The sequence below is a fragment of the Buteo buteo genome, chromosome 4, assembly GCF_964188355.1.
Source record: "Buteo buteo chromosome 4, bButBut1.hap1.1, whole genome shotgun sequence".
Lineage (NCBI taxonomy): Eukaryota > Metazoa > Chordata > Aves > Accipitriformes > Accipitridae > Buteo > Buteo buteo.
In genome coordinates, this window is record NC_134174.1 from 26,968,844 (window position 1) to 26,995,423 (window position 26,580).

The following is a 26,580-nucleotide window of genomic DNA, read 5'->3' on the forward strand; positions in this document are numbered from 1 at the left end:
CTTCCCCTTTCTGCTTTATTTCCTTACTTTCCCCTTTCTTCTGTCCCTATTTCTCTAATGTAATATTATTCTGGCTTGAGAAACAAATTTTGAGAAGAGGCACCGCTGCGGGCTGCAGGTTGTGTGTTAAACACACTGCTTCCCAGCTGGTTTTTCAGGAGATGACTCTTCACCTCCTGGTCAGCAAGGTCAGTGCCTCCTCCTGTCCCCTTTCACCCACTCCAGAAGTGTTGGCATCAATCAAAACATCTGCAGAACTTCCAGCAGGGAACAGTGAGTGGAGTTTGGGCTGCTTGCTGCACTGGTTATCTTCTACCTACTGTTGGTTTGTTTGGTTTTATTTTTTCCACCCTGATTATCAACAAAGGGAGAGAAAATCAGCTGTCGGCATGAAAGAACAATTTGTAATTAATTCCCTTCTTGGGTAACTGGGGCACAGCCTGAGTGAGGTTACCTCGGTGTTCCTGAAGTTCAGGTTGGAAGGAACATCTTGCCTCCTCATAGCAGAATCCAGCTTCCCCTTGTAGAGGTAAATTTTATCCCTTCAACAACTGCCTTTCAGGTCGCTTAACGGGCAAACTGTGCATTTCAGACACTCGCCTGTGCCGTTCTGCTGAGCTTTCTACCTTCTGGTGAGGGATTAATTGTACTACAGCCCCTCCCTTGGACTCTGAGCTTTGTGTTCCCTTTCAAAGGTCTGGCCAAGGAGCGAGTCCTTCTCGAGAGGCAGCTGGTGCGTGCGAGGAGGTTCTGAGCCCAGATTGCTATCTGTGCTGTGCCATATTGATGAGGTCAGGGCTCATCCAGTTTCTCGGGAGTGTTTGGGTCTTTACGGTTGCAACGTAACCGGGTCCTTATACACTAAATATTGCTGTGGGTTTGGCTTCTGAGTCAAAATCCTTGAATTAAGTGCAGATATAGATAGGCTGCGTAGGAAATGCTTAGTGCTCGTATATGTAGCATTAAGGTTTTCATGGCTCTGTGCTCCTGTAGGATGCAAGCAGTAAACTCCAAACATCTGACAACAATTAATTAGTCGTGCTAACTAAAACCCCCTTGGACTGCTCAAAGCCAAGCAGGATGGACCTCAGTCTGCCCATGATCTGCAGGAACATCCAAGCACCTCGTCCCTAGAGATGCCATGGTGTCGGAGCACGTGAGCAGAGAAGAGGAGAGGCAAGGAAGCAGAAACTGGCTGGGAAGGGCTCAGAGAAGTCAGTGGGTGCTAAAATCCTCCTGCGTCAACTTCCCTGTAAATGCTTTCCCTGAACGAACTACCTCTTAAAATTGCTGATGAGTAAGCGATTGTGTAGAGTTCACCGCAGCTCCTCCTGTGTGCTGGCTGCTATGAGGGACAGGCTTTAGGATAGAGGTGCTATACATCTGGCCGTTAGTTCAATTTACCCGTCATGATGGTTTTTGGACGCTGCTGCTTTTCCTCAAGGAAAGGCGAGCCGAATTATTGCTTTGGCTTGCTTCCCTCCACGCTTCATATGTCTTCTAGCCCTATCCTGTGTTGATTTGTTGGAGAACATGCAGTTAAGTGCCACAATTTGAATTTATGCGGCTCAGCATAAATAAGAGTGGGTGGGTTTTTTTAACCCAGAATGCCCTTATGTCTGCTACAGCTACTGTGATACCCTCGGCAGTGGCCCTGGCTCAGCGGTGGTAGCAGGTTTAACTTTTATTTTCTGATTGTTCAGCCCAGATTTCAGTTTCTGCTTTTTGGGTATTTTATCATTTTAGTTAATAATTACAATAATTATAATCACTTGCACCGCTCTATAAATCCTGCCTGATCACCCCTGTGCCCAGCGCAACCTGCTTCTCTCCTCTAAAGTGGTACTTTTGTAGCACCTAAACAAGAAGGATCTGGGGAGGAGATTGCAGGAAGAATCCAGGGAAAGAAATTGCAGGAGGTTTTGAGGCAAGTTTTGGGGTGTTTTGGAGCAGACAGCCCATCTCCCAGCAGGATTTCCTGTGACTGTGCCTGGCCTTGTACCTCTGCTTCCTTCCAAGGTCTCCCAGCGCTGTAGGGAGCATCTTGCAGTGAGGAGTTCCAAGGCGCTTAAGCTTGCTGGGGTGTCTTATTGGTCATCAGCGGTTAAAGATGGCTGGTAGAACTTGTTTCTGTGACATTACATATAGAAATGTACTGATAATACAGCAGGGCGGCACCCATTTAACTCCTTACTCTGACTGTGAAGTTGCCAACAGCTTCACGTTAATTTATTTTTATTATTTTAGATGAGAAACACACGAACAAGACTTTAAACAGTATTAGATTGAGGACTTCTTTCAAGAATGTATCACCCAGAGCATCGTTTCGCAGTCTGAATGTTTCCAGGCTAGAAATCCAGATGTAATCCATAAGTAGTATTTCCCTAAGGTATGGAAATAATGGTAGTAGGATTCTGTAAGTTTCCAATCAACATGCTGACATGGCCATTTATTATTAACACAAACCTTAAATCCTCCTGATTTCCTTCTCGAATCAGGAAATCAATTTATCTCGGCTCTTAATACCTGGCTCCTGTGCTAATTTCCAGAGTTAGCGGGTAAAGATTTTCTTTAGGCACCACCAATCCATCTTCCACCTCCTACAGAAGCAGTTCAGGTGTTTGTTCAGCCCTTCTGTCTAAAATCATTTGGGTTCTCTTCATGAGGCTCTGTATTCCCTGGGATTTATCCGAATTCTGTTAAAAATCCATTATCAGCCTCTGTGCTGTTCTGGCATCTGAGAGGAATGGAATAAACCCCTCTCTGCTCTTGGAGCTTTTATTTCCCCCCTCAAACTTATCTCGCAACACTTCTCCTCCTGCTCCAACTTCTCCATCATGGCTGCAAACGGAACATCAAATGAAATCACCAAGTGGCAGCAGCGCAAACAAAAGGAGGTTGTTCCTTGCACAACTCAAACTGTGGAATTTCTTGGGTTTTAAAGGGATTAAAATTAAAAAAGCAGAAAAAAAAATCCCTTGGTGAGCAACAGGCATGGCTGAGCCACAAAATGGGGATATTTTGGGGGAGCAGTGTTAATGTCCTCACACTGTTTTTATCTTCTGAAGAAGAAACATTGACCTGATGGTCTTAACTCTACCACTGCTCCCCTCTTCCATGATGAGCCGTTGCTGTTCCAGGAGTTTTCCTGGTTCTCCCACTGGAAGAGAAGATTCTTCTCCTTCTTCCACATCTTTTCTTTTTTCTTTCAAGCTCCATTGATCGAACCTTGCTGGAGTTGAAGGATTGCCCTCTCCCTTGCAGTAAGTAGGTTCAATTTATACCAGGCTGAGCCGAGGTGCCACAATTGTTCATCCTTTATGTAATTTATAGCGATTTCTTTTGGAATTTACAATAAAAGCGTGTCCTTCAGCCGTTTGCTCTTCGGTTCAGGCAATAAAGGAATGAAACGGGTCTGGAAAAGGATGTGGAGCTTGACAAAGACCATGGCGTGGTTATGGCCGATTTTGGGCTCTCCTCACTTGTTTCCCCGCTGCTGCCGGTTGCTTTTAAGCTTCTTTCATCTGTTTTTGGGTGAAACCTGAAGGGGGAGGAAAAAGCCGCCATCTCACTGGGCTGAAGCCTTCGTCACCGCCGCTTTTGTCGGTGGCGTAGATCCTGTAGATCCCGCGTTGGGGATCCTGCTGCTGCGTGAGGTGAAGGGTTGTTGTGGGCTGGGGCGGGAGGACGCCATTGCTGTGAGGGGCTGGGGAAGGGCCTCGTGTCGTGGGTGGGGCCTGGGGGGAAGGTCAAGGGTCAGTTTGGGTACTGAGGGGGCAAAGGTGAGGGGTCAAGGGGCGGGTGAGGGGTGAAGGCCCGCTCTGTGGTGAGCCCCGCCGCCCCCATCATGCACCGTGAAGGACAGAGCCCTGCGCCGCCGCCCAATCAGGAGAAGGAATGGCTGTGATTGACAGGAGGGAGCCCCGGCGTCGGCCCACGGAGGAAGGGCCTCCGCCAATAGAATCAGGGGGTCGATGCCGGCAGGGGAGCGCTGACCAATAGGAGAGGCGGGAGGGTCGCGCCTCTCGACGAGCTCGGCCAATAGCGAGGGCGGGGACGAGCTTCTGGAGCGCGGCCAATGGAGAGCTTCGTGGGCGGGCCAAAGCGGCGGCGGGGTCCAATGGGAGGCGGGAGCGGCGCGCCTGCGCAGCGGGCGCTCGGGCGGGCAGTGCGGCGCCGCTGCTGCTGAGCCGGAGGCGGAGGGGGAGCGATGGAGCAGGGATATGGCGGTAGGTGCGGGGCGGCCCCGGGGCCTGGCCCTTCGCCTCACCCGAGATGGCGGCTCGGTCCTCCCGCCGGCCTCGGCGGCGGTTCTCCCGTTAACGGCGGGGAGGAGAGCGGGAGGTTGGTCGGCGGCGGCGGCGGGGGGGGTTCAGCCGCTGCGGGAAGGCGTTGTTCCCGCCTCCCGTGAGAGGGCGCCGCCGCTGATTGGTTCAGCGCCGCGTCGCTCCGCGCTGGGGCGCCGTCGATTGGTGGAAGGGTGTTATTCAAGGCTGGGGGGGTGGGGGGGGGGGGGAGGCCGTTCTCTCTTCCTCACCCCCCCCCACCCGCCCCGGCTGTGTGATGGGGGGGGCGGAAATGGAGCCGGTCCCATTTCTGAAGACGACACAAAATGGCGGCCGCGCGGCCACGCCCCCCGCCGCGTGCGCGCCGGTCCTTCCCCCCCCCCCCCCCGGTTGCGCCCCCCCGTTCCCGGGAAGGCCGCTTAGTTGCGGGGGGGGAAGGGTCAGCAGCATCTCCTCACGCTCACACAAGAGATGGGCTGAGACACACACACACACACCCCCCTCCGGGCACCGGTTTCACTCCGAGTGGGGCTAAAAATCCCCCCTCCCCCGTTAACCCTGGGGGGAGCAGCAGCGACTCGGTGAGGAGCGGGGGCCCGATCCGGGGAGCTGTCACAGCCATAAACCCCGGCGGTGGTTCTCCCTTGGCACCCCCTGCCTCAAGGCCTCCAGGTGTGTTTTTGCCCCCCCCCCCGCCCCGAGCTGTTTTCCTCCTCCCCGGTATAACAGCAACCGGCAAGAAGGTGTTAAACGAAGCATAAGGCTGCAGGTGAGAGCCCTCCGAAACACCGTTGAGCATCAAAACGGCTGTTAACGACGTTATGCTTCATTTGCCAGAGTGGGGAAGTGATTTGGGGCGGGAAACACGGCCTCCTTCATCAAAGCACTAACGGCCTCCTTCATCAAAGCGCTAACCAGCATGGAGTTCAGTAACGTTGGCATGCTCTCCCAGCTTCTGCTGGTTTTTAACATTTCTTAAAACTATGAAACAAGGCTTGCAACAGTGGAAAGTGAAAGTAAGTCACCCAAATCGAAGCTTAACAGATGAATATTGGTTGTTTAAAGTCCCTTGATGAAGTTTATTCGGATGTGAGATAGCGGCACGTGGGTAAATGCTCCCAGACCTGAGGCTGAAGCAGCTCGATAGCCTGGATCCGCTCTCCCTGTGCCCGTTTGGAGCCCTCCGTCCTCTTCCCACCTTGAATTCATGCTTCACTTCACTTCTGGTCATGTTCAGGGACGTGAAAGTCCCACCAGGGCGATTTTTAACTTGCTGTTGAAAACACTTCCTTGGTTTTTGTAATGTAATTATGACTGCAGCAGGATTTTATAAATAATACAGCAGCGATGCCGTTTCTGCGTGTGTTTTACCAAGTTCCTAATACCCCGCACGTCGCTTTTTCTGCAGAGATCATTCATAATTCATCTGGACATCGTGTTGAGACAGACCTGTTGACAAGTTGCTCTTTCCAGGTTCCCTCTGTCTCCACTTTCAGTTTGGTGGAGACTTGATGCCCAGCATCTCTTCCATCATGCTTTTCAATGCTTTTTAAGTGTTTTCTCTGTTCTTTGGGCATAAAAATGAGGTGAAAAACTGTGACAGGATTAAAAAACACCTTAAATGTGTGTTGAATCATCCTTTACAAGTGCTCGTTTCTCTCTACTGACAGCTGAGCAAGTCCTGATAACAACTCAAGAGTTTAGGCAGCTAAAAGCTATTCCTGAGAAAGATTTTGTTGGCTTCGTGAAGTTAACAAGCTACTTAGAGCTGGGATCTTCCCTTCGCCTTGCAGAACTGTTAATAGATTAAAACCCCCAAGTGCATTGCAGCTTTAGAGAAGTTTTGGTGTGGATTTTTACCGTTACACGGTACAAAAATGAATGAATTCTTGCATATTTGGGGTTTTATAAATAGTCCTCAGGTGTAGTCAGTTCAGCCTATAACCAGCTCCTTTATTTTTAATTCTCTGCGTGTTGAGAATTGTATGGTTCCATGCGAGCGGGTTTTTGAGGACAGTGCCCTTTACAGTTGAGGCTTGCATAGGAGCGTGTCATATATAGGTTTAATTTAAATAGTTCGTGATTCCAGCAGAAGGCAAACTCTGTTCTCCCCGGATAAAGTCCTTTGTTGAAATCAGCAGGAGAACCTTGGACTTCTGCTCTCAGAAGGAATTGCCTCCTGCACCCCAGCTTTTTTTCTGTGGGTGTTGAAACTTCTCAGTGCTTCACGTAGACTGAACAAAGTAAATTTTTTTACATTGCTCTGTCGTCTCCAGATTCGCTTTCTGCTTCTACATGTGTGTGGAGAAAAATGGTTCCCAAGCTTTCCCCCCACCTAAGGGAGCGCCGTCTTGGGAATTAGCTGGGAACCAGGACACGCAGCACACTCAGCTCAGTAAAATTCACTCCTTGGTTCCTTCCGAGCTGTTTTTTTCCTGCTCTGCCCTTTGTTTTGTGTTTATTTTCCCAAGAGAAGGCAATGATGATTTATTCAGCTGATTTTTTTTCCCTCCTGGGGATGTTCACGGACATGCTGTGCTGCTGCAGAACTGACGAATACAACCTCTGCTCATTGGTACCAAGTTATTAATACCCGCGTTTCTCATCTAGTGGATTTTTTTAGATAATATTTAGTTTCAAAATTAGATGCTGAACTCTTAATTACCATGTTCTTAAGTTGTACTGAAAACTTGAGATCTTTGCTTTGAAAGCTTGAGGTCTTTGCGTAACCCAGACTTCTTTGTTCCTTGAAAAAAATATGATCATCGTGGTAATACCTGCATGAACATTACATGCCCTACGTCTCAGCAAGCCGGGTGCCAACGTATATGCACGTAACAAAAAAGCGGGGAGCTTTATCCTATAGAATCTGGAGGTACAAAGAGGTGGGACTCTCTTTGGCTGAAAAACGCTACGTTTCGGGCCAAGCAGCCTCTGTTTTCCTCGAGGGTTTTGTGCTGGGGCCAGGCTATTTTGCTTCCTGAATTAAGGTACCCAAGGTTTTATCAAAGACGACTTAAAAATCAAAGGAGAGGAGCTCGCTTTTGATCCAATGTCTGCGTGCGGTCGAAAGCGCGAGGGCTGTTGCTATTTTTGGCGTCGCTGGGTGAGAAACGGAGCGACCTGTCCGGAGAAAAGCTTCCCTGCGCTGACTTGGCTTTCTCTTCTCGCTTTTCTCCGGCGATGAGCGTGTCCAGAGGCAGGCGTCGAGCTGGGATGATGCCTGTGACATCCGGGGGCTTGGTGTCACTTAACGTCATTTGAAACGATCACGTGCACTCAGCAGTTTGTTTGCAAGAGGTGGGTTAACGGGAGGAAGAAGCATTAAAATTGAGCTGTGGATTTAAAGTCAGGCTTTGGGGTGGCTGCAGTCGATGACTCGGAGGTTTGGCCTTAATTTCCCTGGTGTGTCGCGACGTGATCCTTCCCACGAGACCCACCGGCAGCTGGAAAACCTCATCCCGGCACCATCCTGCGTCCGCTGGAAAGTGAAGCTGAACGCCGAATGACTCGACCTAAAAACGCCAACGTTGGGAAAGGAAATTACTCGGTAACAAGGCTCCGATTTGAAAAGGCGTTTACGTGTTGCGGTTCCTGTTTTGCTGGTGCTGCGGTTTCTATAGAAGGGCGAAAATACAGTGGTAACTGTTTTGCCCACCATTTCTTTAGGTTCTGTGTGCTTAAGGTGATTGCCTGTGGAAAAATAAAGTCATTAAGAGGGAGAGGTGTCCTTGGTGGGTGTTAGACAGGTTTGTTCAGGGAGCTGGGGTGTGCAAGAGAAAATATTTTACAGATAGGAGGCTCTCTCGAAAAGTACATGTTTTGCAAAATTGAGGGTTGTTGCCAAGAAAGAAAAGTTTTGGGAAAATTGGGGGGCTGCCTCCAAAAAATAAAAGCTTTGCAAAATTGGGACAGTCCCCTCCTGCTCCAGAAAATATAAAAGCTTCGTGAAATTGGGGGCTGCTGGCAAAAATAGAAAAGCTTTGCAAAATCGGCAGCCGCCTCAAAGGAAAAGGAGGTTTTGCAAAATTGGGGGCTGCCTCCAAAAAGTAGAAAAGCTTTGCAAAATTGGGGGCCACTGCCAAAAATAGAAAAGATTTGCAAAATTAGGGGCTACCTCCAATAATTTAAAAGCTTTGCAAAATTGGGGTCCGCCTGCAAAAGTAGAAGAGTTTGGCAAAATAGGAGGCCCCCTCCAAAACTATATAAAAGCTTTGCAAAATCAGGCACTGCCACTAAAAAAAGAAAAGCTTTGCGAAATTGGGGCCGCCTCCAGAAATAGAGAAGTTTGGCAAAATCAGGAGCAACCTCCAAAAAAGACAAGTTTTTGCAGAATTGGGCTGTCTCTAAAAAAAGAAATGTTTTGGAAAATAGGGAGTTGATTCCAAAAATAGAGAAGCTTTGCAAAATTGGTGGCCACCTCCAAAAATATAAAAGTTTTGTGAAAGTGGTGTCTTAAGGTGTAGAAAAGCAACCTAAATCTTAAAAGAAGGAAGGAAGGAAGTGTGTGTGTGATTTTTTTGGCTTGTGCGGGCTCTTCCTCAGCCGGCGAACGTTTGGAGGGAGATGAGGTTGCTAAAGGGAAGGGGAAGTCCAGATCCAGGACAGGAAGGCAAGGCCAGAACAAAAATAGGGAGAGGTTTGGGGTAATACAGTGGCTATCGAAATAATTTGGATCTGTAGGAAGCCGGCCATCAGTAATTCTGCTTGTGGACCAACTTATTTTTCTGATCAGATAATAAAATTGTTTTTCTGCAGAGAAGTGGTAGCCAAGACTCTGGGAAATGCTTTCAGCAAAACACCCAGTGCATTGCTTTTGATTTCAAGATTTAATTTAGATGCTCTTGAGGTTTCGTTGCAGCACGGAGCTTATTTATCTGATGTCCTTTGAGCGGATGAAGGTGTTAGCTGAGCTCGCTGCAGGTCTTTCAGGGATTGCTGCGGTGCCGGGGATGCTGATTCCACCCTGGAAACTTTGGGAAAGGTTTGAAATGGAGAGATGATTTATTTTGATGAGGAAAACAAATCACTGCTGTGAAATAAAAGAGCCGGTAAAGTTGCGGCAGGAGCTCCTGTGTGTCGTGGCCCTTTGCATTTTCTTCCACCTGGGCAAGTGCTTCACCCCGCTGCTGTTTTCGGAGAGACCAGATTGAAGCCACCTCATTAGCATGAATTTTGTAATTAGTGCTGAAAAGTGGAGAGCGTTCAATTTATTTCATTGGCTCATAGAATAGCAGTACTCGCCTCGGATCACGTATGAGGATATCCGATATTCCCTAGGAAAAAGGACGCTTCTGCTGGCGTAACACAATCGAAATGTCCGTTCTTGATGCTGCTTCAGTTCTTCGGGTGATTTATCTTGCAAATTTTCTCCTGTATGAACATAGCTTTGTGCTGTTGTTAACATCAAGCACCTTTTAAAACTGATTTTTCTTTCAAAACGCACTTTTTTTTTTTTTAATTCTTGGTGTTTCAGAACATCTCGTTGACCTTTAGACTGCTGAAACAATCTGAAATAAAGCATCAGGCAAGCTTCAGGCATGTTTCCCAAACAATAAAAAGCAGAAGTGCAGCTGTAATTAAAGACTTTACTGTTTTTAGGGTCAAGTAAGGGAAGAAACAAACCCTGTGGTAACAGCAGAGGTGATCCTTCTAACAGCTCCTTTCTTTTTCTTGCAGGTTATGGCACCTGGAATACTGGGGCCACCAACACTCAAGGTGAGTTTTGTGTATATAAAAACAGATCTGGGGAATTGCAGTTTTAGAATATAACTTACTTTTTCATCATTCTAGCCAGGATAGTGTAATATAGAAACAGTTTTTTCAGTCTTTCTTTTCCTCTACCTGTTTTAGTGACTTTCTACGTGTTTTTCTGTAAAAGCTTCCTCCGTGATACACTCCGATTCCTAGCATTGTATACTGGAGGAACTGGTCACAACCTTGCATATGATTAATAACGTGCTTTGCTTTATCACCTGGGGTTTATTAGCGCTGCAGAACGAAGCGTATCCTGAGGTATTTGGGAGTTTGGGCGCTCTCCAGCCTAAACAACAGCAGAAGTAGTGAGATGCTCCTTAAAGTGATAGTTTTAACAAACATATTTGCTTTTGCCGTGGTTTTACTGCTACTTGAGGGTTTTTACTGAATCACTTGAGTTGTTCTCAAGTGCACATACTTGCAAGTGTTTCAAAAAACATAGTAAAAAGTATATATTATCCATTTCATTTTCATAATTAGCTCTTGGAAGTCCCAGCTTCTTTCTTTCCCATTCTGCGCAAAAGGATCCATCGTTTTCACCAGCTGTTAAACTGACTTACATATATTTAGGCTCTGAACTTTTAACTTTGTTGCTTTTAGAGCTGAAACTCTCTTTTCTTTTTGTCCCATTCAGGTACATACGCGACGAATGCGACGAGTTGGCAAGGTACGTGTTAAAAAACCTCGCTTATCTCCGGGTGTTGGGGTGCCTTCCTCAGTGTCTCAAGCTGGCTGCGGTGAGCGGAGCTGTTTTCCTGCTCATATGCCGTCCCCACGTGGAAGTCAGTGTGAAATAATGCAGCAATGTACTTTTAAACTGCTCTTCTTCACCAATTCATTTCTTTTATTTTTACCTTGCTCCGTGGTTGTGGCAGCTGCTTCTGCTAAGGGAGCAGTTCTGTCCTAATGTCTGGCAGCCGTCTGTTCCTTAAAGCAGAAAAATTAGCTCATGGATGAGAAAAGTTCATTTCTTTTACGTCTCCGTTTCTCGTTTGATCTGGGACAACCAGATGTGTACGTTAATAAATTGATTTTACTGAGATTATATTGTTTTCCCCTCAAAACCCAAGGTTTGCCTATGTAATTCTGGCAGCTTGATGGTACACAAATGCAGTTCTCTGTGCAAGCTGGTGCTTCCTCAATAAAACATGACTTGCTTTCACTAATAACTAATTGCTCCGAGAAGAAGAGTTTAATTGGCCTTGATTTGGATCCTTAAGCTGGTCTTAACACATTCCCAAGCAAAAGCCTGAGATTCTTTTAGAAAACATTATTTCTTTGGTCCTCACAATATAAAATTGAATGCTGCGTGTCAGGCTGTGGATTTAAACCTCCCAGCTCAAGTCATTGCTGAAAATGAGAGGTTTTTTTCCTTGTATTATTCCTCCTTTTTATAAAGCCTGGGTGCCCCTGTCAAGGACTCGTGCCTTGTTGTGCTGGGTATTGTGCCGATGCAGAGCAGAAAGGCCGTTCCTGCTCCGGAGACCTTATCATCTAGTTGCACAAGTTACAGGCACATGGGGGAATACAAAGACACAATGAGGCCATGCTGGTCAGCACAACCGGCAGCGGCATCATCACACTGGTGGCCTTAACAATGTCAATTTTATTGCAAGCATCATGGAAAAGGAGAATTATGAGGGGTTATTATGGCGGTCGCTTTAGAGAGCCCTAGAACTGGTAAACTGAAGGGTTTAGCACGTCAGAAGCAGCGAGCGGAAGCTTGCTGCATAGCTCGTGGCACGTGTCTCTGCCGGAGCGACACCGGATTCGAGCCAGGGCCATAGAGCTGCGATAAGGATTGTCGGGAGCACATGCGCATCCCTCAGGCCCCATCTTGGGATAGCACAAAGCATCCAGCTGCAGCGCGTTGGGTTTTCCACAGCACCGTGGTATCTTGCTGTGAGGTGCTCTTTGAATACAACTGGCAGCTTTGATTTTCTGATTAATTTATTTAGTTGTGGTCCTTTTTTGATGGGTATACGGTGACGTGCTCGGCAGCGCATCCGCTTTGAGTTTTTTGGTGTCATTTTGTGGGACCATGCGACGTAGATGGCTCAGGGTTTTGTTCTGAAATTGCAAATACAACCAGCAGCACTCCGTTTCTGCAGTTAAAATCACCTAAAGGAGGAAGGTCCCTATGCTTTTAGGGTTGAGCAACAAGAATCTTTGATACAACTCACTTTGAGAAACCAGATTTCCTTGAAAGGAGGTAAAACCCAGCTGCAGCCTTGCCCAGTAGGATCAGTTCGCTTCTAAACTCTTCCTCCAGGTTCCCATGTCTTCATAATATTGTATTAATATCAATTTTATTTTCCTTTCCTGCCAGGCTATGAAGGCTATGACTATTACAACACCCAAACCACTGCCGCTAATACAGCGGCCACGTACAACTACGCCGCAGCCGCTGCCACCTCCAGCAGCTGGGAAACACCCAAAACTTCAGATATGAGCATGAACGCCGATGTCAACACCGCCATGCCCGTCGCCTCGTATGGCGCCGAGACTTCAGCGAACGAGAATTCGGATTCCATCATAGCCAAAATCAACCAGCGTTTGGATATGCTGTCGAAGGAGGGCAGTGGCGGAACAGGGGAGGGGATGGAAGACCAGGAGAGGTGACTGTTCCACTTCTTATTTATTTTTAATAGCAAAAAAATAACAGCTTTTAATCACCATAACTTCAGATTAAGCTGTTCTGATTGCGTAGGCACGATCCAGCATTTGCTCCTTGGAAAATAAACTTAACGGCTTATTTTTTACCTGCCCTGATACGTGTGTGCGCTCATGCATGTACATATTTTTTATATATATATATCTCTGTCTCTCAAACATATCAAACTTGATGCACTCGTCCACCATTAAAAGCAGCTTCCGTTGGCGATTCAATTCCTAGATTTTGCATAAGGTTTTTTATTTCTAGTTTTTAGGTTTCTTAAAGTATTTTTTTCCTCTGCGTCCTTTTTTCCTCATAGCTGCCCAGTAATTATTTTTGTTTCTCCCTTCGGGTTAAATTATGCTAGTCTGGAGAATTGTTTCATATTGGTGCGTGTTTTGCTGCTGACATAATAATACACATCCTGGCGAGAGTTACTGAATAAATGAAGTTTTGCCTTTTTTTTGGCCATTTTGTTGCTTGCTGCTGTGGTCAGACAAGATGCTGAGGGGTTTATCTGCATTAATTCACACCTGGAGGCACAGCTAAGAGACAACGTGAAGCAGCTTTTACCTGGGAAAGCTTTTGGCATCTGCTTTTCTGCTGGCAAAACACTATTCAGAGTGGTTTAGTGCTATAAAGTTAGTGAGGTTATGACATCTCCAAAGGATTTCTGTTCAGATACTCTGCAGAAAACCACAGGTCTTTGATACTTAAATCATTTTCCCTGAGAATAAGGAAAAGGCGATGTGGGATACAGAAAGTGATCGCTATGCAGGGTTTAAAAAGATTTTTATTCTGTTTTTCTGGCCAAAAACATTTGGATGCCAACGCCTGTGTGATGTGTGGAAACATTATTCTAGCTGCTGACTGTTGTCTCCTCCTCTGCAGCTCTTTCAGATTTGAGTCTTTCGAATCATACGACTCGAGGTCTTCAATGAACGACCGTGACATGTACCGATCTGGCTACGATTATGGAGAAGTCGGAACCGATCGGAATGATTCCTTCGGGAGCCAGTTCGACAACCGCAGGGATCAATCTCGCAACCGAGGAAACAACTACGGCCTCATCCGAGGACGGGGTCAAAACCGTGTTCAAAATCGAGGGCGTCTAAATGCTTTCAACCGCACCGACCACTTCATGCCCTCCTCCAGCTCTGAGCGCCTCTCAGCTCGTTGGAATGAGTTGAACTACATGGGTGGGCGTGGGATGGGGGGTGCCGGATCCAACAGGCTCCCTTCCCTCTTTTCCCAAGCCCTCGTTCCCGATTACGGTGACTACGGAGACTATGGAGATTACGGCGACTACGGCGACTATGGGGATTATGGTGATTATGGCGACTACGGAGATTACGGTGACTACGGAGACTATGACTATGGCATGATGGGGATGTCGGGCATGGGAATGGGACGGTATGGGAATATGCCGTACGGAATGGGGAGGCAACGAAACAGAGACAGGATGGGTACAGTGCCCTGGCACATGAATGCGCTCATGGTAAGTTGTTACTGTTGTTTTTTTTCTTATCAAGATTGCTTTTTGCTTGCCTCGGTGGGTAGGCTTCGCTGTTCGGCTGTAGAGCGGAGTCCTTTGGAGAAGCGCGAGTCTTAATTCACGTTGCTTCCACCACAGAATAATTTAAATCTCCCTGGATAGAGCGGAATGTCACCAAGCTTGTACATACCCATTTGCATGTAAAATAGAGCTTCTGAATGCTTACCCCATCCCAAATCAGCGCTCTAGGAATGCTAACCCAGCTATAAAATCCTTTTATAGCCAAAAATAAGTCGGCAGGGTCATAAGAATTTAAACTTTTTTAGGAGATATAGCAGATGGGTGGAATAGTTTGATTTTTAAGCTTTTTTGGTGCCTCGAGTTGATTGACGACGACTGGTTTCTTCCCACTTCAGCCCAAGAGAAGAGGTTTCCGAAACCGTTCAGGAGGGCGATCAGATGGCGAGGGAGGAGGACGCAAACGCAAACAGTCACAAAGTGGAGATGAGCCGGACAGCAAACAGGCAAAGACCGACAGTGAAGGAGACGACACTGAGAACGGTACGAGCTGTCTTCACCCACTAATATCGGCCATTTCCCCCAGTTTTTAAGTGTTTTATCTTTCAGCTGACTGACAGTTGTTACATTTCAAAGCTATTGTATTATATTTTTAAGTCGTTAGCATTGTTGTACTTCTGCAAGTGCACAGGCTTTATGATCTTTGTATTTTGTGGCCTGGGGCAAAATTTAATGCCCGAGTTGAGCATTGTGTGAAAGTAAGGACCAAGTTTGCAGCAGAGACTGGTGGGCAAGGAGAAACCAGTGAGCTATTTGTGATCTTCACTGGAGTTTTGAGCTGTTACGGCAGAAGTTGGTGATTCATTAGGGGCCCCTTGGAGTGTAAAGTGGGAGAAAAGACCCCCCCCAACACCAGCTAAATTATTTCTCTTGTGTGCAGCAGATGAGGCCGAAGGAGAGGAAAAATCAGGAGATGAAGCTGACAAAGGTGTAAGTAACTTTGGGGTTTTTATCAGTCTTTGTGGCAAATGTGGGAACACTTAAGCTCTCGAGCAATTTTCTCTGCTCTTTTGACTGTGCTGAGGGTCAGAATATTTAAAATCACCCAGAAACAGCTTTTTGAGCCCATATATTGTGCAAGTATTTGCTCCTTGTAATTTCCCCACGCCCTTCAGCAGGGGTTACTGGCAGATTCGCTTGCACAGAGGTGCCCAAAAAGCACTTGTAGTGGAGAGGTTAGGATCCTGTGCCTTTACTTCTGCTTTTGGCAAGGCACATTAGGGCTAAATTCCAATTAGTGGTTGGTTTCTTTCCTCATTGGTTGGTTTGCTGGGTTGGATGGGGGTCATTGCCATTTGTCTCGCTTGTAAGTGCGTGTAACCCTCAGTACAGTGTTCCTCGGAGTGGCAACTCAGCTGCCAAGTACTTAAATTTTGATAGCGAGAAGTGATACTTAGCAGTGCCATATAACCTGATCTATAGAAAACAACTATTTTGTAAACATTTATAAAAATGGGTGTTTAATCCCCAAATGACGCGACCCTTCGCCCGCTCCATGGTCTGTCTTGGTGGACCGTGAAACTTCCAAACCGTAGTAAATAACACCAGCATCTTTTTGTGTTTCTCTTTTTCAGGAGAATGGGAATTGGGGCGATACGGCAGACGAAGGTAGGGTGTTACCCCCCCCTCACACAGTCCTCCCAGATTACTCCTACTCCGAATCCATCTGCTTCGCCTCGGGGTGCTACCGAGAGCTTGGATTTTTTTCGGTCAGAGGCTGATGCAGCTCCTGCTGCGACCTGTTAACCAGTCCAAGGCTCTGGCGCTGCCTGTCGTGGCACAGAAGTGCTGCGCTGGTGAGCAGGGGAGTGCCAGAACGGTTTTGTTTTTTCTGGGCTTCTCAGCACGGACGGTTGCCATCTGTAGGAATGGATATTGACCACAATGTTAGTTTATTTTCCTGCGCTGCTTGGAGGACAGCGGTGAGGACGTGTGCGTCTCGCAACAGGGCAGAGGAAAAATACCATAAACTAAATAATTTTGAGTGGAGGCTTCAGGCACTGGGCTAAACCTTGTTTTGTTTTAATTTTTTTCCAAATAGATGGGAATATATCGAGGTATGTTAGAGCACTGATTTTAAAAGTGTATGGTCTAAAGTAGCTGGAACCACTTCAGCTGGTTTTGGATTGTAATTTTTGGTAAAGACGCATCAACCCCAAGCACTTTTAGGTTGTTTCCAGGATTGAAACTGAGGTGTGGCTGGATGTTAAAATTCTTGTTTAAGCCTCCCTCTGATGCCGAGGTCCAGTCTCCGGGCTTCTTTACCTGAAAACGTTGCAGGTGAATTATTACCTGAGTCCTGTGAGGCTGATAGACCTCTGACTTGGAGCTTTCTGCCCCAAAACACGAGGTCAGCTGAATCTTTAGTTCTTTTTTGCTTTCTCAGTAATTACCAAGGAATGATTGGGAAGGCGACATGAGGAATATAGCCAGAACTGTCCCAAGGAAGCAGCACTGCTACTCAAGCACTGCTAGCATCTCTGCTGGTTTTTATTGCTTAACTTTCTGGAGTAGCATTTTCAGCCTTGTGAAAAATAGGGGAAAAAAAAATGTGAATTTGGGGAGAAAGTAGTGGCTTCTCCCAAGGAATGGAGATAGAGCGGTGTCTTTGCAGCATCCTAAAAGTCAGGACTCTTTCCACTAATGGCGTGTCCTGTCGCTGCCTATGAAGGCTTGAGTTGCTGCGGAAAGTTCAGGGAGCTGGAGGAGAGGAGGGTTTGGGTAACTCCCGGAGACCTTGGAAAGAGCCTGCTGCTTCCCTGCAGTTGGAAGCCGGCTTGGGAGGGGGAGAGCTTCCAGAGATCAAAAGACGTCTTGACTTCCCAAAGCTGAGAGTGAGGAGGAAACTAAGGGACTTGGGCCCCAAAATACCTCAGCCAGCAAAGTGGGGGATTGTGAGCACAGTAATTCTGATTGGTTTTTCCCCACCTTAGCATCTGGAGATGGCTGTGAAGATGATGACGAGGAAGTGAAAAAGAAGAGGGAGAAGCAGCGGAGAAGAGATCGGATGCGTGATCGTGCTATGGACAGGTAAGGAAAGCGATCAGCCGGTCCGTTCCCAGCACTTCTGTGAATAATATTGACCAAGGATAATTCCTCTGCACGAATGTGGGAGAAATCTGCTGGGGGATCGTGTTTTGGGGCTCTGCATTCTGATGTCAGCATGTTTTTTTTCCCTTTTTTGTGTTTTACGACTGTTTTAAGATAAGGAGAATATTTTGGTGTTCAATACGTACATCAGTGTGTAGAGTTACAAATTCAGAAGGGTGTTTTAAGTGGCTATATATGCATCCTTGCTATTAAAACAATAAGTCATCTCAAGACGGACTGACCAGCAAAGGCAGCACCAGCGTTTCTGTTATTCCAGGGTTTTCCCACATGGGGGAGAGGATCTTCATATCAAAGAGTGCTGATTCAGCTCCTGCCCTATGAATTTCTCTAGTTACCTTGAAACTCGTGCAGGGTTTTAGCAACCGCTCCTGTAGCGTTTAGTTTAGTGAAGAAGTAGGGGCTGTTTAATCTGCACAGGTTCTACAGCGATTATAAAAGTCCAAGACAAAGTAAAATTGCGTGGGGTGGCACTTGGAAAAAAACGTGAGAGGTAGCAAACTACAACAGGAGCTGTAATGGTCGTAATTTTCTGGATGTTCTCGTTAAGTTGAGCTCATTCCTCATTAGCGGTACGATTGCTGTGTTTAGAATCCAGTTTGCCTGTTCCGTCTGCAAGTTCCGCAGTTTTGAGGAAGAGGAGATCCAGAAACACCTCCAGAGCAAGTTTCACAAAGAGACCTTGCGATACATCGGTACCAAACTCCCGGATAAAACGGTTGAGTTTCTGCAGGTAGGTGGGTTGCCCAGCGTTAGCTCTACCATTCCTTGCATCTGTGCTGGGATTTCCAGGCTGAATTTGGGATTTCCAGGCTTACATGGAGAGTGGAAGGGGCTACAGATTCATCCACACACGGCACCCTGCTTGGTTAGCTCGCGTCACCACTTGTTAATGCATCACCCAATGACATCAGTTTGTGTGATGCAGTTTCTCACGGGTTTCCATGTTGGGAGGGAAAGTTAATTGTCTGTATTTGAATAAGAAGGCCAGAAATTAACTTTCCAGAGATGGTCTTCACCGTCTACACGTCTAGAGCTGAGGAAGGCAAGATAAAGACTGGGGTGTTTTATTTTCTGCATGACCACTGTTTGCATTTTGGGGGCATTTTTCAAGGATTTAGGGTCTCCCACAAAGAATCTGATGGTGACATGGGAGCAGGCTTCTGTCTGGCTCCGATTTGGATCTTTCCATCTCTTTCTCTGGTAGAATTGACAGGGGATGGGGAGGGGAAAACGCCCGCCTTGTCTAGTTAATTCACCAACTGCCATCTTCCCTGTGGGTTTTCTCTGGAGAGCTCATTTCCCTGTTGAGCCGCTCGATCGTTTCGGTGCGTTGTGTGGAGGACAGCGAGTTTTGTCCTCTTCCCTTCTAGGAGTACATTGTCAACAGGAATAAGAAAATCGAGAAGCGGCGCCAGGAGCTGACCGAGAAAGAGGGCACAAAACAGAAGCCGGATCCTTTTAAGGGTAAGTGTCTATTCTGCGTCCAGAGACCAAGTGAGACCAAGAAAAATAAATACTGCTCCCACAGAGATACAGCAGCACAAACATGAAGGATTTGGGTAACTCAGCCTCAGGTTCTGGGTATTTTTTTGCCAACTTTGTGAAATAAATCGTCATGGTGGGGAAGGGGGACTGCCCATCCTCGCTGCAGTTTCTCAAGCAGCAGATCCACGAGGCTCATGCAATGTCAGAGATACTAAAATGAGGTAAATGGGGAAAAAAACCCAGGAATTGTTGATTTTTGTGGCTGTTCAGTTAATGCAGCCGGATCCCCTGTTCAATTTTAATGTTAAGAGGAAGGGGCGAAGTTGATCTGTTGTGGCAACAAGCATGATTGGGGAAAAATCTGCTCAGCATCATCAACGTGCCTGTCCCTGATACAGTCTGCAATGCTCATCCACATTTGTACTGGGAGTGACGAGTGGAGTTTAGTTAAGCTGCACGTCAGCTATAACATCTGGCAGGCAGAAAACCTGAGCTTAAGTAGGGAGGAGGAACGAACCCAGAGCTGGGGGAAGTGTGAGTTGTCCCTTCCACCTTTATTTAAATAGATTTTTGGCGAGGCAAGCTGGTTTTGGCTAGGACTGAGGAAAATAGTAAGTCGATGGCTTTGTACCTCAGGCTGTTATCCCCGTCTCTCTTCCTCCTACGCTTGGGTACTGTGTCGGTACGATCTGTTTTGGAGCAGAATAACTCCTCCCCGTCTTAGAGCAACGTATGTGATTTTTTTTTTTTTTTTTTTTTTTGTCTCTGAAAGCAGCAACTGGAAGGAATATGCTGAATTAGTGTGTTGGCTGTGACGTGGGGTTGTTAGAGGGGGTGTTAAGGCAACGTTAACCAGCTGAACATCTCATTTGTTTGGGATTTTGGCTGATGTCTCGTTGCCTCTGTAGGTATTGGCCAGGAACACTTCTTCAAGAAGATTGAGGCGGCTCACTGCATGGCATGTGACATGTTAATTCCTGCCCAGAACCACCTCCTCCAGAGGCACCTGCGATCTGCCGATCACAACAGAAACCGCAGGGTAAGCAGCCCTGCTCGCTTCCGAACTGGAACGTTTCATCTCTGCTGGGGCGAGGGGACGTCGGTCCGGGCACTCGAGGTTTATTTGTGGCTTCTAAAAACCTTCTGGTACAGTCTCTGATCGCATTGTGAGATGAAGCCACTGACTGGGGAATTATAAAGGGTTGTAGGATGCTTGTGGATGGGCTGTGCAAGGTTTGTGCTTCTGCGAGGAAACGTGAGCGGATGAGAAATGGGGAGGTGAACAGAAAAAGTGATCTTAAAAGGGAGATCTGGCTTTTTCTTCTGCGTTGGGGGTTTAGCAGGGTACATTGTCCAGCCATACTGTGCAGACGTGCAGGCTAAACACCTCCTCTTTCTAAGACTTGCAGTGCTTGCTATAAAAATTAAAGTTAAAAACTGCCTTTGAGGGCGCTTGGGGAATTCATAAATGAGATGTAATTGATGTCTCATTTGGCACGGGCCGGAGAGGGGCTTTGGACATTGCAGATGAAGACGGGGTGAGCTGCAGTCAGTGTTGCACATCCCTAAGGGTGGTCTTCGTCTCCTCTGAGGGTCGGACGTGAATGTCGCTGTCCTGGACTTGATCTCAGGATATCTGGGGGATGTTCCAGCTGCTGGTGCTGAAACGCAGGCGGGTGCTCCCTTGCATCCACTTTTTTTGTGTTGTTTTCTGGGATTTGCAATCAGGCTTCCCATGCCCTGCAGAGGAGGAGGGAATACAAACTCTTGAGCCAAGCTCCTCGTTGGAACTCTTCCCCTTTTGAAGTGACCCCAATGTTTGGTTCCTTTGCAGATGGCTGCAGAGCAATTCAAAAAGACCAGCTTACACGTCGCCAAGAGCGTCCTGAATAACAAACACATCGTAAAGATGCTGGAAAAATACCTCAAGGTGAGTGAACGAGAGAGTCGGCAACTCGTGCCGAGTTCCTGGAGCAGCACGGAGCCACGTCTCGCTGTGTGCTGCGTGTCGGTGACAGGACGCCTTGCTGCGTACGATGGGGAGAAGCGTAGGTTCCACTCTGTTGCCTTTTTATCTCTAAATCTTGGGTCTGGTTTCTCTTCTCTGTAGGCGGTTTACCACTTCTCGTGGTTTGCTTTTGTTTTTTTCGTTGTTTTTTTTTTTTGTTGTTTTTTTGTTTTTGTTTTTTTTACTTAACTGTCATTCCCAGGCGCGCGTAGATCAATTTATGAAACCGTCCAAAATGGAAACGTAATTAAAGAAACCAAAAATAGCAAAAAGGAACTCCAGTTCCCCAAAGCCACCCCTCGAGCTGTGGCCTTGGGGGGGACACCAGGTTTCCCCCAGCGCAGGGAAGCGAGTGTGTGGGTCGGGAAGCCGCTGCTTGAGTCCAGTTGGGATTGAATCACGACATGGACGGCTCCTGGCCCACCTGCTCGCCCTGCACCGGTGGGAGAGAATTTTTACGCCGTCTAAAAGAGCCGGGCTCTGCGGCGCTCCCGGCAGCTCGACCAAATGATGGAGCACCCCGAGGCGGGGAGGTGCATCCGATTCCTGGGAGTTGAAACACCCTCATTAGCTTCCCCCCTCCTGCCCCCCACCCCAGCTTTTTTCCTCCTCTTCCCTTGGGAAGTGGCAGAGAACGCCCCAGCCGATCTTCAGAGCCAAGACGGAGCACGAGGAGAGGTCAGGGTAGGGTTCGTTTAAACCCAAACCAGCGTTCGGAATTACAGAAAGAAGTCCAGAAGGCAAGCGCAGTCTTCAGAGCATGGGGGGGAATCCGCTCCATGCGGGAACGCCGCCGAGCGAGCCAGCCAGGCGGTTATGTCCGGCCTAAAAGTGCCTCGCGGTTATCCGTGGGTCCGGAGGCGGCGTGGGTTTAACGGGCGAGGTCCGCATCCGAAAAAAAGAGAGAGAGATTGAGAGAGGAAAGGTCGCAACCTCCTCCGCCAGGCGAAGATGAAAAAAGAAGCGCTTTTGGCTACTTGCTTGTTTCCTGGGAAATCCGGGAGCAGCCCAGGATCCGACAGGAGAGAGCCCCTTGTTTGCAAACCTGGCAGACAAGGGCAGGCAGATGCCCACACACACACCCCACCACCACCAGCACGGGGGAGCAGATGTTTCCCCTGTCCCACCGGCGTCATGGTTTTTATTTTTTGGTCTAAACCCGGACTGAGCTAGCTCTTGTCATGCCCAGTCTCTGCTAAAATCTAGCCCTCCCTCCCCCTCCAAAATAAAAAAATAAATAAAAACTGCAACTCCACCCTCTGGGTCCAGTGAAAAGAGACTTTGAGCTGAGAGTTTGTCGGCGTAGGATGGCCGTCTCTCGCCTTAAACCGGCCTCTCATACACGTTGAACAGGAGGGTGAGATAAAAACCCTGCGGTACCCCACAGGAGAAAGAGAGCGAGCGAGCCCTCGGGGCAGACGAGGTGCAAACCTCTGGGAATCTCTCAGAGAAATTAAAAAAAAATTAAAAAAAAAATAAATAAAATAAAATCCCCAAAAGACTGGAACCACTCAAGTGCAACTCCGTCTACCCCTGCCAGGGTCCGCAGGCACGTCCACATCTCCTCATGATCAACGGTATCAAAGGCTGCCGGCAGATCTAAATGAATCAGCACGGGCACCTGACCTTTGTCCATCGGCAGGAGGAGATCTTCGGATCCATCCCAGCACGGTCTCCGTATCATTCCCAGGTGCAAAACCAGACTGAAAAGGGGTGGAGGAAAATCTGAGGATTCCAGGTAATGCCAAGAGCCGCCTCGCCATAAACGTTCTCGGCAAACCTTCCCCCATGAAAGGAAGGCCAGAGACGCAGGGCGATTAATTAATCAAGACTTGGCCGCATCAAGAGATGAGTTCTTGACCATCGGCCTAACGATTCCTCCTCGGAGGGATGGCGGGACGCCTCGCCCTTCCCAAGGGAAACCGTGACAGTCTCCACCACGAGTGGACTTCACATCCCCCGGTAGATTTTTCCCGGCGATAACGGACGTTGGGGTCCAGATCGCGAGGTAGAGCCCGATATAGTTTTTTAATATCTTCTCCCTCCACGACCTCCGGAGGTTGTGATCCTCAGCCAGAGAAGATGAACGTTGAGGTTTCTCCTCCACCTGCATGGATCTTCTCGCATGGAGGCAGCCAACCTGGGCTGAATCTCTGATCGAGGCAGATATTAACCCCGGGGGGGGGTGCGGAAAAAGGAGGAAGGGTCCGGAGAGTTTGGTTTTGGTTTTCTTTTCCCCCCCCGTCCCATCCTGCTTTCCAGAACCTCTTCCCCCCCCGCCGCCGTCGATCAGATTTCAGGCGAAGTTTCTGCCAGTCATCGGCATGCCGCCCGCCCTCCTTCCCTTCCCCTTTTCGCCGTGGTGACCTGCGAGGGGTTGGGGCAGCTCTCGGGGGGGCCCGGAAAAAAGGGAATTTTAGAAACTCGGATTGCAGCACAGGGTGTGTGTGGGGCATCTCCTCTCTGGCAAGGTGGAGGTTGTAGGACAGCGACACCCCTTCTTGGACCCTACAAGCGCTCACCCCGCACCCCCAAACTCTGGAAACGCAAGCAGAGCCCCGCCTCGCTCCCCAAAACCGAGGGGGGGAGCGGTGCTAGGATCCACTGTCGGCCTGAATAAAGGTAACAAGGTCAAAAAACAAACTTAAGAAAAAACCCACCACACAAAAATCCCCCCCCAAAACCCAAAATCACCCCCCAAAAAACCCACCCCTCCCCAAAATCTGGAGGGTCTTGGTGTCCCCAAGAGACCCCTCACAGTAGGACGTAGCCTGGGTGAGAGCACGGGCTGCAAGGTCATGACCGCATCGTCTCCCAAAAAAAACCCAAAAGAAACCAAAATAAAGGCGAGATGAAAACCTGGAAGCGTCACCGCTCTTCCCGGCAAGGGAAGGGGAATCCAGCCGTTGGCGGTTGGAAACCAGGAACGGAGAGTTGTTAGGAATTCCTTTTGGATTTTAAAGCGTCTTGGTTAAACCCAAATTCCTCCCGCGTGAGGAGCGGAGCCGATAAACCCCAGCAACACCGGCACCGTTCTCCCGCACCGGAGCTTTTATTTTTTTTTTCCAACTGATTCTTTCCACTCCTTCTAGGTGTGGGATCTTTTTTTTTTTTTCTCCTGGGGTTCTTCTCTTGCTGCAAATCCTTTGGGATTTTCCACGACGGATTATTATTATTATTTTCTTTTTTCCACTGTATTAAGAATCATCCGTCGCTGAGCTGCTTTTTTTCCCTTGCCAAAAAAAACCCCACCACCTCTCCCGCGTTTTCACGGCAGAGATTCCCTTTGCCTCGTTGCAGCTCGATGACTCTTTGTCTCTTTCCCATCTCTTTTTTTCCGTAGGGAGAAGATCCCTTTACGGATGAAATCGGGGATCAGGACGTGGATGAAGCTTTGGAAGGCGGAGATGGCGCCGGGGAAGGAGCAGCTGAAACCACCACAGTCGAGGTTGCCCAGGAAGGAGGAGGAGGAGGAGGAATCGGGGAAGTTACGGAAGTGGCAGAACCTTCCGAAGAGTTTTCCAAACCTGAGGAATTCCTTAAAAATCTAGGGGAGCAAGATCAGCCCCCCAAACCACTGCTGATGCCCCCGTTCCTGCAAGACGACGAGCTGGAAGCAGAGGAGATGACATCGGAGGTGACATCGGAAGCGACAGCTGCGGTGACTTCGGAAGCGGTGCCGCCATCTTCGGAAGCAATGGAAGAGGTGCCCGCGGTTCCTGAAAATCCGCAAGAATCGGCGGTTTCCCCCCAAAATGAAACTGAGGGTTGGGCAGGCAAAGAGGAGGAAAACGGGAGCGAGGCGGCGGCTGCGGCCGGCTGCAGCGAGGAAGAGGAGGAGGAGGAGGAGGAGGAAGAGGCTCCGCCAGTGGCTTCGGAGCCGCAACCGGAATAACTGTGAATATTTGCGTGAAGGTGATGGTATAATCCGTGATTTTTTTTTTTTGTTTGATTTTTTGTTCTTTTTCAGCGCAGCACCCGAAGTTGTCCAATTTTGATTTTAATTAAGGGGAGGGAACCCGGCTGCGTCGTTAAGGAGCAGCCGCAGCGCTTCATTCATCTTGTTAAGATTAATTTCGCTTCGTTTCTGCAAATTCCTTTTTTGTTTTAGGACGAAGAGCGCAGGAAGCCGTACCTTCCCTGAGAAACCCTCCGGCTGCGGCTCCGCTTGGGGTTTTTTTTGTTTTGTTTGGGGTTTTTTGTTTTTGTTTTTGGAGGGGGGTGGGGGGTGGAATTTTAGAAAGAAAAAGGTGAAAAAAAGAAAAAAAAACAAACAAACAACCCCCCCAAAAAAGCTGAGGTTTGGAAAAATAATAAAAGCATCGATTCGATCCCAGCGGCTCGTTGGGTTTTAAGTGCAGTGCTAACGCTGGCGGGCCGGAGCCGTCGTCCTTCCCTCCTCCCTCATCCTTCCTAATGCCTAAAATACTCTGGTGAGGGAATTTTTATTTGATTATTTCCCAAAATTTCCCAAAAAGGCAGAATTTCTCCTCTCGGGAAATGTATTCGTTTTCATCTCCCTCTGTTACAGCTGGAGAATTTGGGTTGATCATTAGTTTACGAAGCAGCAGCTCAATTATCTCTAGTAACGGGGCAGTCGGTTGCGCGGGAATTCACTCCGAGTGAAGAAAAGTGTTAGCTTTCCCCTAAAAAAACCCTTTTTCCAGCAGAATTTACAGGTTGTGGCTGCACCCTCCAACTCCAAACCTCTTTCCTAAAGGATTCACCAAACCAAAACCAAAAATAAAAAAGAAAGAAAAGTCACAATTGGGTGAGGTGAGGCTGCATGTGGAGTAAATCCTTTTTGTTTTTTTACCCCAAAACCCTTTATTTGCCCCCCCCAAAAGTTTTATTTTTTTAACCAAAAAACCCCTTATTTGCCACCCCAAAAATTTTTTTTTCCAAAAAACCCTTATTTGCCACCCAAAAAAGGTTTTTTTTTCCAAAACCCCCTTATTTGCCCCCAAAAGGTTCTTTTTAACCCTAAAACCCTTATTTGCTGCCCCAAAATGTTTTTTTGCCAAAAAAAACTTATCTGCGCCCCCAAAAGGTTGTTTTTTGCCAAAAAAAAACTTGCCACCCCAAAAAAGGGATTTTTTTCAAAACCCCCTTATTTGCCCCACAAAAAGTTTTTTCCCAAACTCCCTTATTTGCCCCCCAAAAGTGGATTTTTTTGCCAACAAACCTTATTTGCCGCCCCCCAAAGTTTTTTGTTTTGCAAAACCCCCTTATTTGCCTCCCAAAAAGTTTTTTTCCAAAAAAACCCTTTTTCGCCCCCCGAAGTCCCGCAGCGGGCGGGTTTAGAGGCTGACGGAGGCGATTCATTCCTGCACCGAGCTCTGCCCTGGTCTCAGCCCCCCCAGCGCAGGGACGGACCGTGGTGCCGGGACGCGGCCGGTGATGGGGGGGGGGGGGGGGGCGGGCGGGGAAGTCTGTCTTGTGTCGTCCCTCCCCTCGCTTCTCTGCGTCACGCTGCGTCACGCCCCGCATCACCCAGCGCGTGACGTCCCCCGGCGCGCCCGCGCGCGGGGTGGGGAGGCGGGGGGCGGGGCTGGGCTCCTCTCGGCTCGGCGGCGGGGCGGGGCGGGCTGCGCCGTGACGTCAGGCGCAGCGCGGTGAGGTCAGTGCGGCGCCGCTGCCGGACCCGCTGCCCCTCGGTGCCCGTCTCCCCCTCCCCTTCCCCCCGCCGCGGCCGCCTTCTCCC

General features: G+C 48.3%; 1 protein-coding gene across 3 annotated transcripts; it reads left to right on the forward strand.

The window, feature by feature from the left end:
- The first annotated feature begins 4,151 nt into the window (after positions 1–4,151).
- AKAP8 (A-kinase anchoring protein 8) lies at positions 4,152–25,207 on the forward strand. Of its 3 annotated transcripts, XM_075025268.1 has the most exons (14): positions 4,152–4,229; positions 9,966–10,004; positions 10,678–10,710; positions 12,373–12,661; positions 13,591–14,197; positions 14,611–14,755; positions 15,153–15,200; positions 17,206–17,302; positions 17,972–18,113; positions 18,754–18,847; positions 19,777–19,907; positions 20,703–20,798; positions 24,220–24,791; positions 24,988–25,207. In XM_075025268.1, the coding sequence occupies exons 1-13, from the start codon at positions 4,211–4,213 to the stop codon at positions 24,769–24,771; spliced, it is 2,292 nt and encodes a 763-aa protein (XP_074881369.1). In that variant the 5' UTR covers positions 4,152–4,210; the 3' UTR covers positions 24,772–24,791; positions 24,988–25,207. The 3 variants fall into 3 exon arrangements, with proteins under 3 accessions (XP_074881369.1, XP_074881368.1, XP_074881370.1); XM_075025267.1 differs by having other exon boundaries at positions 24,220–25,207; XM_075025269.1 differs by having other exon boundaries at positions 15,156–15,200; positions 24,220–25,207.
- Positions 25,208–26,580: the final 1,373 nt, after the last annotated feature.

Coding starts and splice junctions, on each gene's coding strand:
- AKAP8 (XM_075025267.1), top strand. Junction 10,711..12,372: donor GAATGCGACGAGTTGGCAAG/GTACGTGTTAAA, acceptor CTTTCCTGCCAG/GCTATGAAGGCTATGACTAT. Junction 12,662..13,590: donor GGGATGGAAGACCAGGAGAG/GTGACTGTTCCA, acceptor CCTCCTCTGCAG/CTCTTTCAGATTTGAGTCTT.